Raw genomic sequence first — 15757 nt, 5'->3', positions numbered from 1 at the left:
TTCAGAAGTTCCTCCAGGAATTCCTTCGAAAGTTCCTTCGAGAACTCCTCCGGAAGTTCCTTCGGGAATTCCTCCGGAAGTTCCTTCGAGAATTCCTCCGGAAGTTCCCCCGGGAATTCCTCCGGAGGAATTTCCGAAAGAACTTCGGGAGGAATTTCCGGAAGAATTCTCAGAGGAACTTCCGTAGGAATTCCCAGAGGAACTTCCGGAGAAATTCCCGGATAAACTTCCGGAGGAATTCCCGGAGGAACCTCCGGAGGAACTTCTGGAGGAATTCCCGGAGGAACTTCCCAAGGAATTCCTGGAGGAACTTCAGGAGGAATTCCTGGAGGAGTTTTCGAAGGAATTCCTGGAGGAACTTCCGAAGGAGTTCCTGGAGGAACTTCCGAAGGAATTCTTGGAGGAACTTTCGAAGGAATTCCTGGAGGAACTTTCGAAGGAATTCCAGGAGGAACTTCTGAAGGAATTCCAGGAGGAACTTCCGAGGGATTTGCTGGAGGAACTTCCGAACGAATTCCTGGAGGAGCTTCCGAAGGAATTCCTTTAGGAACTTACTTTATTTTTCTTCTTAGTCTTATCTATCTTATTTGTATAATTTATCTTATTTGTCTTACTTACACCAGCACCACTGTTATCACCCAAATTCTTTTCAAAGCTTTTGTAGGAACCTTGTACAGAAATCCTCTCACGATATTTTCTAATGTTGTTCTAGAAACGGCTCATGTTTTCATTTTCCAAAACCAGCTGGAGTTTGTTTATTTTGATTTCCTCATTGCGTGATTGGTCGGCGCTGCTGCTGTTCTCTCGCCGAACCACTCTTGGCGACACTGACAGCGTCATTCTGGTGGGCTGAATTGGGTAATTTTCTCTCTCAGAGAGTGCTACCACGTGCTTTTTTAACGGAAAACCCTTCCTCAGACCTTAAGCGCAAATTCAGGACGTTTTTAAATCGCTCCATTTTTCTACTTAAACAATATATACGAAAGTTTAAATGAACTCCATCACTTCCAGTATACCTAAATATGCCATGCATACTGTTTTGGGTTCATGAGATGGTAATTTCGACTGATTACAAAATGATTCAAACCATGATACGCTTTTCACTAGTTCAAACCATCATTGGATACCCTATTACTATTATTGTCGTTATTTACGAGGTTTCCGGCCCTAGGGTAGAGAGTCATGAAAGGTAAAGGGAGATTATGCAGCACGATCTTATGCTGAATGCAGAGAGCCTGAGGCATTTGCGATCAACGTCAGCATGGCTACACGGGCAACAAGGTTGAAGTTGTTTCTTGGTCACTGTAGTAAAAGCAACGGATGATGGCTAAAGCGTGGTCTTGGAATCGATGATTGGTTGAGTGGGTGAGTAAGAGTGAGCGAGTAAGAGTAAGTGAGTAAGAGTTAATGAGTTAATACCCGGATGAGAAGCTGAAATTATCTGATCCCAAATCCTTAGCCCTGTCCATCCTTAAACATTGTAGACCAACCTCGAGTCACCACGAGTACGCTGGCTTCTACCCCTCTCTTACTAACTGAAAAATTAAATGATATTGATTGTATATATCACAAAGAACAATGGCTCCGTAAAGTGTTATACACGCCTGAGCCCACCAAATAAACGAACTTGAAAAAAAAGAGTTAATGAGTTAATGAGAGTGAGTAAAAGAATGTTTGTGAGTAAAAATGAGTGAGTGAGTAAGAGCGAGTGAGTAAGAGTGAGTTGGTGAGCAAGAGTGAGCAAGTGAGTAAGTGAATGATTAAGATAAAATGAGCAAGTAAGAGTGTGTTTTTTTTTTTTTTTTTTTTTTTTTTTTTTTTTTATAGAGGGATGAAGGCAAATCTGCATACAGACACCTGAAATTATCACTCAGGGAGTGGGGTTGGCGCGGTTGGCAGAAGGCCAGACCGCCGGACCCACTAAACCCACCATAGCAACAGAAGGTTACTTGAGTTACCCTCTCTTCTAATGCACAATTCCCCCCGGGACTACCTTTCAGTATTACTTCTGTGGGGAAAAGCAGTACTAAAAGTACTCCTCCCAAAACAACACCTTTCACAGTGCCTCTCTTCGATGTTTTGTCATACGTCTGAGCCCTTTGGCTCCCTTATTGGTGCCAGCAAGCACACAAAAGCGTGGGCCCTTAAGCCCTTTACTTTTTTTTCCTTGTGCCATTCAGCAACGCATCTACTTTCCTTTTATTTTTAGAGCCATTTAGCTCTCAACGTGCTCGCAAGCTACTCAGATAGTCCCCCGGCGGCGGATCTACCCTACTCCGACGGGGAGTCCCCCGGCGGCGGAAGCTCCCCCGATACCGACGACCCGCATTCGTGGATGGCTGTTACATTACCAACACTACACATTCACCTGGTATGCATGTTCATAGATCCGCTCAAGTCCTACGCACATTCTCACTTCAACGGGTGACCGGACGAGTGCCGAGGTCAGGCCAAAGATTCCGGTGGAGATAGCTTCCGGTTCAGTGGTGCCCTGACGACCCGAAGCAGGTGCATTCACGCGGCACGATCTACTCAACTGGTCCCCGGCGGTGGACCCAGCCTACCCGATTAACCGATTTCCCATAAACTGCGCCTTTCAGCTTCTTGCTTAACCGATGAGCCATTCAGCTCTCACCTTGGTCGCGGACTACTCGGATAGTCCCCGGCGCTGGTCAATCCTACCCGGGGAGTTCCCCGACGTCGGAAGCTCCCCCGTAACCGACGACCCGTCTCAACGGGTGACCGGGCGAGTGCCGAGGTCAATCCAAAGATTCCGGGTGGAGATAACTTCCAGTTCAATGGTGCCCCGACGACCCGAAGCCGGTACATTCGCACGCCACGGTCTACTCAGCTGATCCCCGGCGGTGGACCTAGCCTACTCCGATAACCGAGTTTTATTTGCCTTGAGCCATTCAGCTCTCACCTTATTCATTGAGCTATTTAGCTCCCGCCTCGGTCGCGATCGCGAACGACTCGGATAGTCCCCGACGGCGGATCTAACCTACTCCGACGAGAAGTTCCCCGAAAGCGGGAGCTCCTCCGAACCCGGCCGTTTCGCCACGTTCTGCGGCTACGCGCTCGCCGCAAGCTGAATACAGTTGCGACGCTGTCGTTCCCATCCATTATCGACATATATATTCACGACTTCCACGACTCATGGTCCGCTATCCGTAACGGCTGCCTGCTGCTGCTCTATGCGCCAACTTCGTTGCAGGATGTCGGCTATCCTGGACGTCGCTCTTGCAACCGCTCTCCACTGTTCTGGGTTCTGGCACATTTTTATGACGATGTTATCGGTGTTGGTGTCCGTTCCGCATGCCCCCAACATTGCACTCCTCTCCGTTTCGAACCGAGGACATGTGAACAGGATGTGTTCAGCCGTTTCTGTCACGTCTGGGCATTGCGGACAGGTGGGAGAAGCCGCGTGACCAAACCTGTGTAGGTACCACTTGAAGCATCCATGGCCTGTTAAGAACTGGGTCAAGCCAAAGTTTAGCTCCCCATGAGGTCTGCTAATCCATGCCGACACACTTGGGACTAAGCGATGGGTCCACCTTCCCTTAGGCGAGTTGTCCCACTCTCTCTGCCATTTGGCTACCGTTGCTGCCTTTATATTCCTTCGAGCGTTATCGGTGCCCCTGAGGGCGTAGCACTCCTCGTCTTCCTCTACCACCAGTTTGATAGGCATCATGCTCGCGAGTACACATGCCGCACGGCCACTTGTTTGATAAAAGGATCGAATTCGACCCCAGGGCATGACCACCGGTATGACCCATGAAGCCGACTCCGAACCCTTGGACCACCTCTTATTTGCGCCTGAACTAGCCACCCTTGAGTCCGCGCGCCACCTTCTGTGTAGCTCCGAGACGATTTGGACGATAGCCGACAAAACGGCGTTCCAGCCAACTTCATCTTTACAGTAGTAGTGTCCAGACCACATGGGGCAAACATGTGGTCACGCATTGCGTGAAAACGTGGGCACACGAGCAACACGTTTATTTATTTATTTATTATCAGACTAAGACCGGAGTGGCCTGTGCTGCACATAAAAGTCTTCTCCTTTCAGCTCGGTCCATGGCTGCACTTCGCCAACCACGCAGTCTGCGGAGGGTCCGCAAATCGTCCTCCACCTGATCGATCCACCTTACCCGCTGTGCACCTCGCCTTCTTGTGCCCGTCGGATCGTTGTCGAGAACCATTTTCACCGGGTTACTGTCTGACATTCTGACTACGTGCCCGGCCCACCGCAGTCGCCCGATTTTCGCAGTGTGAGCGATGGATGGTTCTCCTAGCATCTCATGCAACTCGTGGTTCATTCGCCTCCTCCACGTACCGTCCGTCATCTGCACCCCACCATAGATGGTACGCAACACTTTCCTTTCGAAAACTCTAAGTGCGCGTTGGTCCTCCACGAGCATCGTCCAGGTCTCGTGTCCGTAGAGAACTACCGGTCTTATAAGCGTTTTGTAGATTGTCAGTTTGGTACGGCGGCGAACTCTATTCGATCGGAGCGTCTTGCGGAGTCCAAAGTACGTACGATTTCCAGCCACTATGCGCCTCCGAATTTCTCTGCTGGTATCGTTATCGGCGGTCACCAGTGAGCCCAAGTACACAAATTCTTCTACCACCTCGATTTCGTTACCACCGATGCAAACTCGCGGATGGTGGTTGTCTTCTCTTGAACCTCTTCCTATCATGTACTTCGTCTTCGACGTGTTGATGATAAGTCCGATCCGCTCAGCTTCCCTCTTCAGTACGATGTAGGCTTCCTCCATCTTCTCAAAGTTACGTGCCATAATATCTATGTCGTCTGCGAAGCCAAATAGCTGGACGGACTTATTGAAAATTGTATCACTCGTGTTAATCCCTGCTCTTCGTATTACCCCTTCCAAAGCGATGTTGAATAGCAGACACGAAAGACCATCATCTTGCCGTAACCGTCTGCGAGTTTCGAAGGGACTCGAACTACGCACATCACCCGATCCATTGTCGCTTTGATCAACCGTGTTAGTTTATCCGGAAAACCGTGTTCGTGCATTAGCTGCCATAGCTGGTCCCGATTGATTGTATCATATGCGGCTTTGAAGTCGATGAATAGATGATGTGTGGGCACGTTGTATTCACGGCATTTATGCAGTAATTGGCGAACGGTGAACACCTGGTCCGCGGTGGAGCGTTCGCCCATAAAACCCGCCTGGTACTGCCCCACCAACTCCCTTGCAATTGGTGCTAGTCGACGGCATGAAATTTGGGAGAGTACCTTGTAGGCGGCGTTTAGCAAAGTGATTGCGCGGCAGTTGCTACAATCCAGCTTATCGCCCTTTTTGTAGATGGGACACACGACACCTTCCATCCAGTCCTGCGGCAAAACTTCCTCCTCCCAAACCTTGGTAATGGCCCAGTGCAGCGCTCTAGCCAGTACCTTACCACCGTATTTAAATAGCTCTCCTGGTAGTTGGTCAACTCCAGGGGCTTTGTTGTTCTTCAGCCGGCCAATCTCCTACTGGATTTCCTGGAGATCCGGAACCGGTAAAATTATGTGCTGCGCGCGTTCTCCCAGGTCCATCACCATACCGCCGTCTTCGTCTGCCACATCGCCATTCAGGTGTTCTTCGTAGTGCTGCCGCCACCTTTGGATCACCTCACCTCACCGCTCGTTCGTAAGAAGGTTCCCGTTTATGCTTTTACACATATCAGGCTGTGGCACGTGACCCTTACGTGAACGGTTTAACTTCTAATAGAACTTTCGTGTGTTATTAGCGCGGTACAGTTGCTCCGTCTCTTCACGGCTCGATCTTCCTGCTGGCGCTTTTCCCTCCGGGAAATCAAGTTTTGTCTGTTCCGCGCCTGTTTATATCGTGCCTCGTTCGCCCTCGTGCGGTGTTGTAGCAATCTCGCCCATGCTGCATTCTTCTCTTCCACTAACTGCTCACATTCGCCGTCATACCAGTTGTTTCTCTGATCCGGGGGCACCGTGCCAAGTGCAGCGGTTACGGTGCTACCAATGGTGGATCGAATATCTCTGCAGCCATATTCAAGAGATGCTGCGCCTAGCAGCTCTTCCGTTGGGAGTGCCACTTCCAGCTGCTGCGCGTATTCTTGGGCTAGTCTACCGTCTTGTAGCCGCCCAATGTTAAGCCGCGGCGTCCGACTTCGACGCGTGTTGTACACCGTCGAGAGTTTTGAGTGCAGGCGTACTGCAACGAGGTAGTGGTCGGATTCAATATTCGCACTGCGGTAAGTGCGGACGTTCGTGATGTCGGAGAAGAATTTAACGTCGATTAGAACGTGGTCAAAGTTTATGCATCGTTGGCCGTTGACCGGTCTATACATTTCCTCCCTTCCTACCTGAGCGTTCATGTCACCGATGACGATTGTGACGTCCCGCAGTGGGCATCCATCGTATGTCTGCTCCAGCTGTGCGTAGAACGCTTCTTTCTCGTCGTCGGGTCTCCCTTCGTGTGGGCAGTGCACGTTGATGATGCTATAGTTGAAGAAACGGCCTTTAATCCTCAGCTTGCACATCCTTGCGTTGATTGACTGCCACCCAATCACACGATGGCGCATCTTACTGCACTATGAAATTCGAAGCTATTGAAAACAAAAATATGAGTTCAAATATTTCCATAGCGTGTAATATTCAGAATTTTTAACTATGCAGCTATAAGCCAAACAGTGGAGATAATGCCTTCTTAAAATCAAAGGGTCTGCTCGGTATGAGGCAGAAAGAAGAAAAATATCTTCAACGAATGAACGCGTTTGACCGGTATAAGGATAGATAATTTGTCCGGAGACGAGCCAGCCTCGGGCTGAAAGTCTCCTTAATAAAGACACAAAAAAAGGGTAGATAATGGCTTCTTTTAGTAAATTAATGCGTCTGCCCGGTATAATGCAAAAAGAAGAAATAATAGTGGGCTTGATGGCCTTGCGGTTAGCGACGTGAATCGTCTAAGCGCATGAGCTATGGAGTGCGGGTTCGATTCCCGAATCGGTAAGGAGGAAACTTTTCGTGATCGAAAAAAAAAACTTCACTGGTCTTCTGGGTGTTATGTTGTCTCATGCTGGGTGTTAAGTGTTAAGTGTGACGATCTCTGGTCGAAGACGGTGTGTCTGGCTTTTCTTTTCCTTTTTTGCCTGTTATAAAATAAGATAAAAAGACAAAAAGGGGAGATAACGCTTTTATTGTCCTTCTAGCTTCTTGTCGTCTGTCGTTCTTCTTGGTGCAACAAGGTATACCGCCGGGTTTCCATACATTATGGAATTAGTATGGAAAAAACTTTTTTTTCCAATTTTTTGATGGCCCTCTTATTCGGTTCTATTTGATGCCCTGCTGCTCTGGACAAAATTTCAGCCAAATCGGTCAACGTTTGGGTGGTGCTAATCTCGTTGGGAGTTTATATGCAAAAAAATATGCAGAAACATCCAAAAACAGTGATTTGCAGTTAGATGGCACAATTTACGATGAAGAACTATGCTACTCATTCAGATCGTGAAGAATTTAATACAGAATGTTATGCTGAAAATCGCGAAAAGATTACTGTTTGCTCGGCGAAGTTATTAACATTTCTCTGAAGTGGGGTTTCGCAGATTTGGTTTATTTTACCTTTGAAAAGAAATCAATTCACCCATACAACACTCCAGTAAAATGCTAATATATTTTCCTGATAAACTCTAATCTCCTCGAGATTTTAAGCATAAAATTCTGTATTTAATTCTCCAAAAACTGAATAAGCATCATAGCTCTTCATTGTAAATTAAGCCGTCCAACTGCAAATCACTGTTTTTGGATGTTTCTGCATACATTTTTGCATATAAACTCCCAACGAGTTTAGCACCACCCAAACGTTGACCGATTTGGCTGGAATTTTGTCCAGAGCAGTAGGGCATCAAATAGAATCGAATAAGAGGGCGACCCATCAAAAAAACACCAACTCTCTTTCCATGAAAAATGCTGCAATCTTAATAGGCACACGAAGTGGAATGGAATTTTACGAAACAAGAATTAATCGTTCTATATTGTATTGTGACAATTCCAGTTTGAAGAACGCAACGCACTGTCGACTACTTGCTAGCATTACATGGTGAACCTTGTTGAAGAAGACGAAAAAAGAAGGTGACGAAGGATTGCTATTGATTATTTCGTAAAACAATTGTTAATCATTCACAAGAATTCTGAACAAACAATTGTTTTCATTGAAATGAAAAATAAATTCGAAATAATGACTAATTCGGGGTACTGGCTCATTCCGGGCAGTATACCATTCGAGGTAATGGCTTTCTGGGTAGTGACCTTCGGGGTAATGGCATTATTGGTATTAATGGAATTATGGATAGTGTCGTAGAATCGATAATGAGTTATGTTCGAGATTTAAATCAAAATGGTATTGTTATTGCAAAGCATATTAGACACGCGATACCTCGCCATTAATGCTGTTCTTATCTGGGTTTGGTTTCTCATTGATACTCCAAAAAACAAAAAAAAACCAAAAGAGATTGACAAGCACTGCTATTGAGCTATGCCAGAAAGCACACCATGATAAGATATAAGGAAAGGTGATCAAAAATGTACAATGCAACACCCCCACTGACTGGCAGTGATGTGGTCTCCAAATAGTATTTTGAGTAATGACGTTCACAGTTAGATATTATGAAAATTAGACACGACGGAATTGAATGTAAAATTTGGTAACAAAAAAGTAGAAGGTTGTATCCGAGACACGACCGCCAATTGGACGTAGGATTACGTAAGTGTAGAAGATTTTATTTTGAAACTCTAAATATGTTTCTTGGTGCTGATTTTTGAAGATGGGGCTGTATATTCAATCTGGGTTGGAATATCCTCGACATGTCGCATATCCTGGAAATAAATGGGCGAAAACCCGATTGTTACTATAAACTCATTTCGGTTTATAACTATAAGTAGAGTATTAAAGAAACAGAAGATCGGTAAACAACAGCCTCAACAACATCTTCCTCCATGAATATTTGGTGGCCCTGAAAAGGGCCGTTTGTTTATGTTGGCTTGAAGCCTTTTGAAGTGATGTACGCCGTGGTCCCGATGAATGTTAAAGGATGCATCAATCCACTGTTGGGCTGAATCTGTAGAAAACAAAGAAAAGAACAAAACGGAAAGAATGTTTCATATTAAATACATTATGATCTAAATATAAATTTAATTGCCAAATACTCAAGTTTCATTTTCAGGATCAATTATCTATTTTTGCTACGGACTGTCCGGCTGATGTCAATGATTGGTCATTCTGGTTGAAATCGAACGTTTTGGCAGATGAACTAGCGGACTAACGACGATCAGTGACGTTAATTCACTTCACTGGGATGGCATCGGTTCTAGAATAAAATAACATAACTGATGAAGAGAACTATGTTTAATTCTAAATCATTAGTTTTACCTCGGGACACCGCAAGAATCGACAAAATAGGCCGGTGGTAGGAGAAGTACGTGCAGTATCTCCTGCATTCCACACTTACGTTCCGGGTGAACGTTAGATCGAGACATGTGCCACCCAGAGTAGTCGCTATAGTTGGATCCGAAGCACAATCCAGATAGAGAAACTGCTTCATGAACCAGATGAAATCTCTGTTCTCCTCTTTCGTCACATCAATATTAAAGTCTCCCGACACTACCACGGGCATGGCAACATGGGTGTACTTTATGAGGTTGCGCACTAAGAAATATTTCTTTTGCTTCAGGGTGGTGCCTAGTAAATATACTAAATTTAATGCAACATACTTAAAGACAAACACAACTATACTATTTGAGGGGCCCTCCTTAGCCGTGTGGTAAGACGCGCGGCCACAAAGCAAGACCATGCTGAGGGTGGCTGGGTTCGATTCCCGGTGCCGGTCTAGGCAATTTTCGGATTGGAAATTGTCTCGACTTCCCTGGGCATAAAAGTATCATCGTGTTAGCCTCATGATATACGAATGCAAAAATGGTAACCTGGCTTAGAAACCTCGCAGTTAATAACTGTGGAAGTGCTTAATGAACACTAAGCTGCGAGGTGGCTCTGTCCCAGTGTTGGGACGTAATGCCAATAAGAAGAATTTGATTATACCTGGTGAAATATATACCGCAAACAGTAACGTGCGGGTTTCCATGATCGAAACCTCTGCAGCACAGCAGTCCCCATATTCGTCTGCTACACTCAATGCTGGGTCATAGCTTTCATTGAGCTTCGTAATGGCGTGAGAAACGGCCATAGTTGACGAACCAGCACGTTCAAATATTGCCACTCCTCCCGCTCTTGTTCCGTCACGCTTCTCTTGACAAACACAAAGGTATCCATTGATGTTTGTGGTTGTGCCGTTGTCAAGCCAAGTTTCGCTCATTGCAAGCAAATCAACGGCGGTAAGCACCCGATCTGTTGCAATGTCCGACGAGTGTGCATTCAAACTTTGTACATTGATGCTCATCAACGTACAAGCCAACCTGTTTGCGGTTATAGCTTCCATGATATCGTCTGTAATGGTGCGCATACGATGGTTACTCAAACGTTCAAGTTCCGTCCGAAGGTCGTTCATTCTAGGGGTCATAGAACCCTTTCCGTGGTGGAACCGGAATGAGTTACTGGCATTCGTCAGATACAATCCGTCGATTGATGTAACCCTGGAAAGACCAACGTAAACTAGCTGCTGTTCCTGACCCTTATCGTAATTATATACGACTTCCGAGAATGTGCCTCCCTGGGACTTATGGACTGTGAGGGCACACGCACTTACAACGGGAAACTGAACTCTTTTGCACTTAACACCACCGTTAAGGGTTACGTTCGCCGATCGTTTGACGATTGAGTCCAGCCTGTTTGTAGCACCCCAGGTCTCGAATACACCAGCGGTCTGGCCTTCACTCTCAACATCTTCCCAATGGACTCATTTTCGAATGCCATCCAAAGCCTCGTGATTGCCTGTTGCTGCGGATTTCCTTCGTTGTACTCAACATGCATGAGCTCTCCGATCGCTCCGTTCACGATGCCATCTTCGACATCCACGTTGGTGGTCAGCATATAAGGTGTACCAAGAACAAGACGCAACAGATACGGTAAGCCACCAGTCTCTACTACACTCATCTTATGCACCTTTGTGCGAGCACTGGCCAGCTGGGAATTGTCCTTATAACCAGAGTATAGGTCATCTGCAGTACATTCGACAGCCTCTCGATCCATCAACGCCACAGAGTTATACCGTTCGACATCAGCGTTCCGATGGAATAACCGGATCCCTCGAGGGACATGCTGCCGACACCACTCCTCCGTACGGAACCTGCTTTCAATAAGCTCGATTTCCTCAGACGACATCCGCTCACCGTTGCCAATTTTTGTGAGAATGCCGGAGAACTGCTCGTTGGTTTGTCGCATAACTTGAACCAATGGGTAGAAGTCGAGAGATTGCCATAAAACGGCGCCATGCATGGTGTGGCCGACGGGGTAAGAAAACGCGCCAACGTCTCTTTAGCGAACAAATTTATTGGTTTTGTTGTTGCTTTTAAGCTACGGACGAAAATCTAATTTAGTTGTTTGTTGTGTTTTGATCAAACCATCTACTTACAGTTTCGGTGACTTCTACTAGAAACTCCCTTCTTGACCACAATCTCGAGCAATTCAATCCACTTGGCAAGACTATTCAAACATAGTTAATTGGTAATAAATCTCAAAACGTACTTGATATAGTATACCTTAAGAGCTGATTCACTGAACTGTATCCGTACTAATAATAACTCTTATTTTCATCCGTATTACTAGCTATAAGATTAAATTATATTGCATTAAGTTTAGGCACTATCAAATTCACTGAAATGTTTACTCACAGTTAGTAATTATTAATTATTTAACTGAAATTCTCTACGTTTTATAAAACAGTATATAATTGTATGACTACCGATGTAAACAACTAATTCAATTTTCGCCAATCATCATATCTGACACAATATAGGTACATACACATCTATCTACGAACGTGTGATCTAAGGGTGATCCTGATTGCCACCATCTATTGCACACATAGCCATGTGACCGTCCGTGTTGCCAGTGCTTACATTCCCCGACCCGTAAGGATGCCCGGCTCTGGCAGCCTTACCACTTTGCAGCACATCTAGCACTGCTAACTTCGCTACTGCTCGTCGCAGAACTCCTCCTGTAGCCACTTGCACATCAGCTTGTCTGATTCGTCCATCTGCTCCGGAAATCAGCTTAACCACTTTACCTCGTACCCAGCTATTACGTTCCTTTTCGTTTACGATGAACACCAGCGAGCCTTCTGCTATCGGTTGAACGTCCTCGAACCATTTTGTTCTCCTGGTGATGGTAGGTAGATACTCGCGAATCCACCTAGTCCAGAAACGGTCAAGCATCAGTTGGCATTGATCCCAGTCACCTGAAGCCCTATCTTATCGCTCGTAGGCTTCTTGATTGTTTGCTTAACCCCGAAGAACTCAACAAAAGAAAATGGTTGGGAGTTAAGGCTTCTTGGTCCGAGCCATCCAGCGGTATGTATGTTAGAGGTCTAGAATTCACCATTGATTCAGCTTCTGTACACAGTGTTTGGAATACTTCCTCAGTGGGCGCCCGCAGATGACGTATTCCATCCATAGCTGCCTTGACAGATCGCACCATGCGCTCCCACGCTCCTCCCATATGTGGAGAGGCCGGCGGAATGAACGACCACTTGGTGTTGGCATCGGTAAACGTCTCCGCTAACCCTGTATTCACAGTGGTCATTTGCTTGGTTAACTCTCGACACGTTCCTTGAAAATTTGTCCCATTATCGGTGTAGATTTCAGTTGGCACACCCCGTCGATCTATAAACCGCCGCAATGCTAACTTGCACGATTCCGTGGACAATGACGCCACTACTTCTAAAAGCACTGCGCGGGTAACCAGGCATGTAAACAAGCCTACCCACCTTTTTACGTTGCTTCGTTGAACCTTGATGGCGAATGTTCCAAAATAACCGATGCCTACTTGGGAGAATGACCGTTCATACGGAGTTATTCGCGCCACAGGAAGAGGAGCCATTCCTGGACTCTTCGGTTCGGCTCTTTGAATCTTGCAAAATGTACAACGCCTTGTTACGCCACGCACCAGCACACGCAAGCTTGATACATAGAATTTCTGCCTCATCTCGTTCACCACTGTTTCACCAAACCCGTGCCTAGACGCCTGTGGTACCAATCAACTAAAAGTTTAGTAACGTAATGTCCTCTCGGAAGGATAATTAATTGGGTACTTTGCCTCATAGGAGGCGAAGGGCGATACTTCAATGCGACCTTCCATCCTTATCACCCGAATTCATCCAAGAAGGGTGAGAGCATGCGTAAAACGCCTGACTTAATTTGCCGCCTGGCTGTATCCTTCGAGTTTCTAGTTAACTCCACTATTTCATCTCCATATTCGTCAGATTGTGTTAATCGCCAAAGGGCATTTTCAGCACGCTTGTAATCTTCTTGACTCAGTATGCTTCTTCTGTCATCTCTTCTGGTACGGCAGCAATCAATGAAATGGAAAACGTAAGCCATACTTCTTAACATGCGTTCCCATTTTGAAAACCTAGAGACGTCGATAATAGAAGGTCGTACTATCTCCTGGTGCATGTGAACCGGACGCAGCTCCTCAGTCGTTTCTTTTGGTTGGGCAACTTGCTGAGGCCATAATTTTTCCGGCAGATACAAGAACTCTGGTCCTTCAAACCATCGACTGTCAGGCTCAACGGCAGGCTCTTTTGTCCATTTCGTTGCTTCGTCTGCCACATTTAGTTTCGTGGGAACCCACCGCCATTCGGAGATATTGGTACTTTCAAGGATTTCTCCTATCCTGACTGCTACGTATTGCCGATACTTCCGTGTGTCTGACCTAATCCACGACAGTAACGTACTAGCATCGCTATGGTAGACGGTACGCTTGATCGGAAGAGTGTGGTTCTCTTTAATGGTTTTCGCTAGCCGACATCCGATTACACCTGCTTGCAGCTCCATGCGTGGAATCGATAGCGATTTAAGTGGCGCTACCTTGGCTTTCAAAGACACGAAAGCGCACCGAGGTATACCCTGCTCCATGATGCGAAAGTAAGCCACACAAGCATAGGCCAACTCACTCGCGTCGACAAAAACGTGCAGCTCGAGAGTTTGAAGGTCGTCTACGTTGTACTCTGGGAAATAGCACCTTGGCACACGAACATTCTGCAGATTGGGAAGTTGTCCGATCCAACGTTTCCAGCGAGTAAAGATTTCTTGAGGAATCGCTTCATCCCAACTCACTCCGCTACGCCACAGGTCTTGGATTACAATTTTTCCATGGATGAGAAAGTTGGAGATCAATCCATGGGGATCGAATAAGCTCATCAGCAGCCGCAGAATTCCTCGCTTGGACACTGCACTATGGTCCAGGATTCAGATTTACGCGGAAAGATGCATTTTACGCCAAAACTATATTTTTTAGAAAAAAAAACTGTTGCTCTACAAAATTGTTCGAAATAGTAAGTCCATCATTATGGTTCTACCAAAAAATAGGGTGGCCCACCATATAAAAAAATTGAAAATATTGTTTTCATTTCTCAGAATATTGACATTTTATGTTCTACAAAGTTGTAGCGGAATAAGCCAATCAATTTTGCTTAAATTTTTTTTATGTAGCTCTTAAGTTGGCTGATTTAGAGCAATTTTACCTCATTGGATTAGGGTGTACCTCAAAAAAACATTATTTTTATCTACTTTTTTTGTTTTAGATTTTTCGAAAAAGTCGTCTTCAGATGACTTTTAGAGGTCAAAAAATGCAATTTTGATGAGTAAATACGCTCAATATCTTTCCGATCAAAAGTTATAATCGTTTTCTGTCAAAATTACATTTTTTCATAAGTTGATATCTCCGGTTAGGCAGACCAAAAAATATCTTTACACGGCATCTGAAAGAGAAATTAATATTCTTTATTATGTCAAAAAATTTAGGATATGTTATTTTTATATCTCAAGTTTCACCAATTTTACTAAAATCATGTTTTTTCAAATAAATTGATATAACTCGAAAACGGAAGAAGATACAGACTATATTCTTATAGCAAAATACGCGTTTTAGAAAGCCTCAAAAGTTTTCAGAAGATGACATCCGTGAAAAATAAAAAATGAAATGAGCAGATTATAAATATTCTTTTTTGAGGGACACCCTAATCCTGGTAAGTAAAATTACTCTAAACAAGTGAGCTTAAGAGCTACATAAAAAGTTTATATAGCAAAGTTGATGGGAAAAAGCTGCGCTACAACTTTGTAGAACATTTTATGTCAATTTTCCGCAAAATAAAAAAAAAAAAATTTCACATTTTTATAAAATGGCCCACCCTATTTTTCAGTTACTCTATAATAAGGGCCCAAGTATCCAGAACAACTTTGTAGAACAAATTTTGTTTCTTAAAAGTATGCTTCAGACCGAAAATGCATCTTTTCTCGCAAATCTTGCAATACGATGATAATGATAAAATTTATAAAAAGTGTTTAAGCTGTAGATTTTTCATTTTTCATTTCTCACGAATGTCATCTACGGAAGACTTTTGGGGCGTTTTAAAATGCGTGTTTTGCTATAAGAATATCGTCTGTATCTTCTTCCGTTGTCGAGTTATATCAATTTATTTGAAAAACCATGATTTTAGTAAAATTGATATAACTTGAGATAAAAAAATAACATATCCCCAATTTTTTGACATAATAAAGAATATTAATTTCTCTTTCAAATGCTGTGTAAATATATTTTTTTGG

General features: G+C 44.7%; 2 protein-coding genes across 2 annotated transcripts; both read right to left on the bottom strand.

Annotated features, from left to right (window-relative positions):
* Window positions 1-9306: 9306 nt before the first annotated feature.
* Window positions 9307-11429, bottom strand: LOC134221927 (uncharacterized). Its single transcript, XM_062701092.1, has 4 exons — window positions 10876-11429; window positions 10077-10819; window positions 9411-9719; window positions 9307-9348 (listed from the first exon to the last, which is right to left on the bottom strand). Exons 1-4 carry the CDS (start codon window positions 11427-11429, stop codon window positions 9329-9331), a joined length of 1626 nt encoding a protein of 541 aa, XP_062557076.1. The 3' UTR covers window positions 9307-9328.
* A 551-nt stretch (window positions 11430-11980) lies between these two features.
* LOC134221926 (uncharacterized) lies at window positions 11981-13136 on the bottom strand. The gene is made up of 2 exons (XM_062701091.1): window positions 12439-13136; window positions 11981-12344 (listed from the first exon to the last, which is right to left on the bottom strand). The coding sequence occupies exons 1-2, from the start codon at window positions 13134-13136 to the stop codon at window positions 11981-11983; spliced, it is 1062 nt and encodes a 353-aa protein (XP_062557075.1).
* Between the last annotated feature and the right edge of the window lie 2621 nt (window positions 13137-15757).

Source organism: Armigeres subalbatus, chromosome 3 (genome assembly GCF_024139115.2).
Source record: "Armigeres subalbatus isolate Guangzhou_Male chromosome 3, GZ_Asu_2, whole genome shotgun sequence".
NCBI classification, from domain to species: Eukaryota; Metazoa; Arthropoda; class Insecta; order Diptera; family Culicidae; genus Armigeres; species Armigeres subalbatus.
Note: the sequence above shows the minus strand (reverse complement) of the source record. Positions and strands in the feature narration are given on the sequence as shown.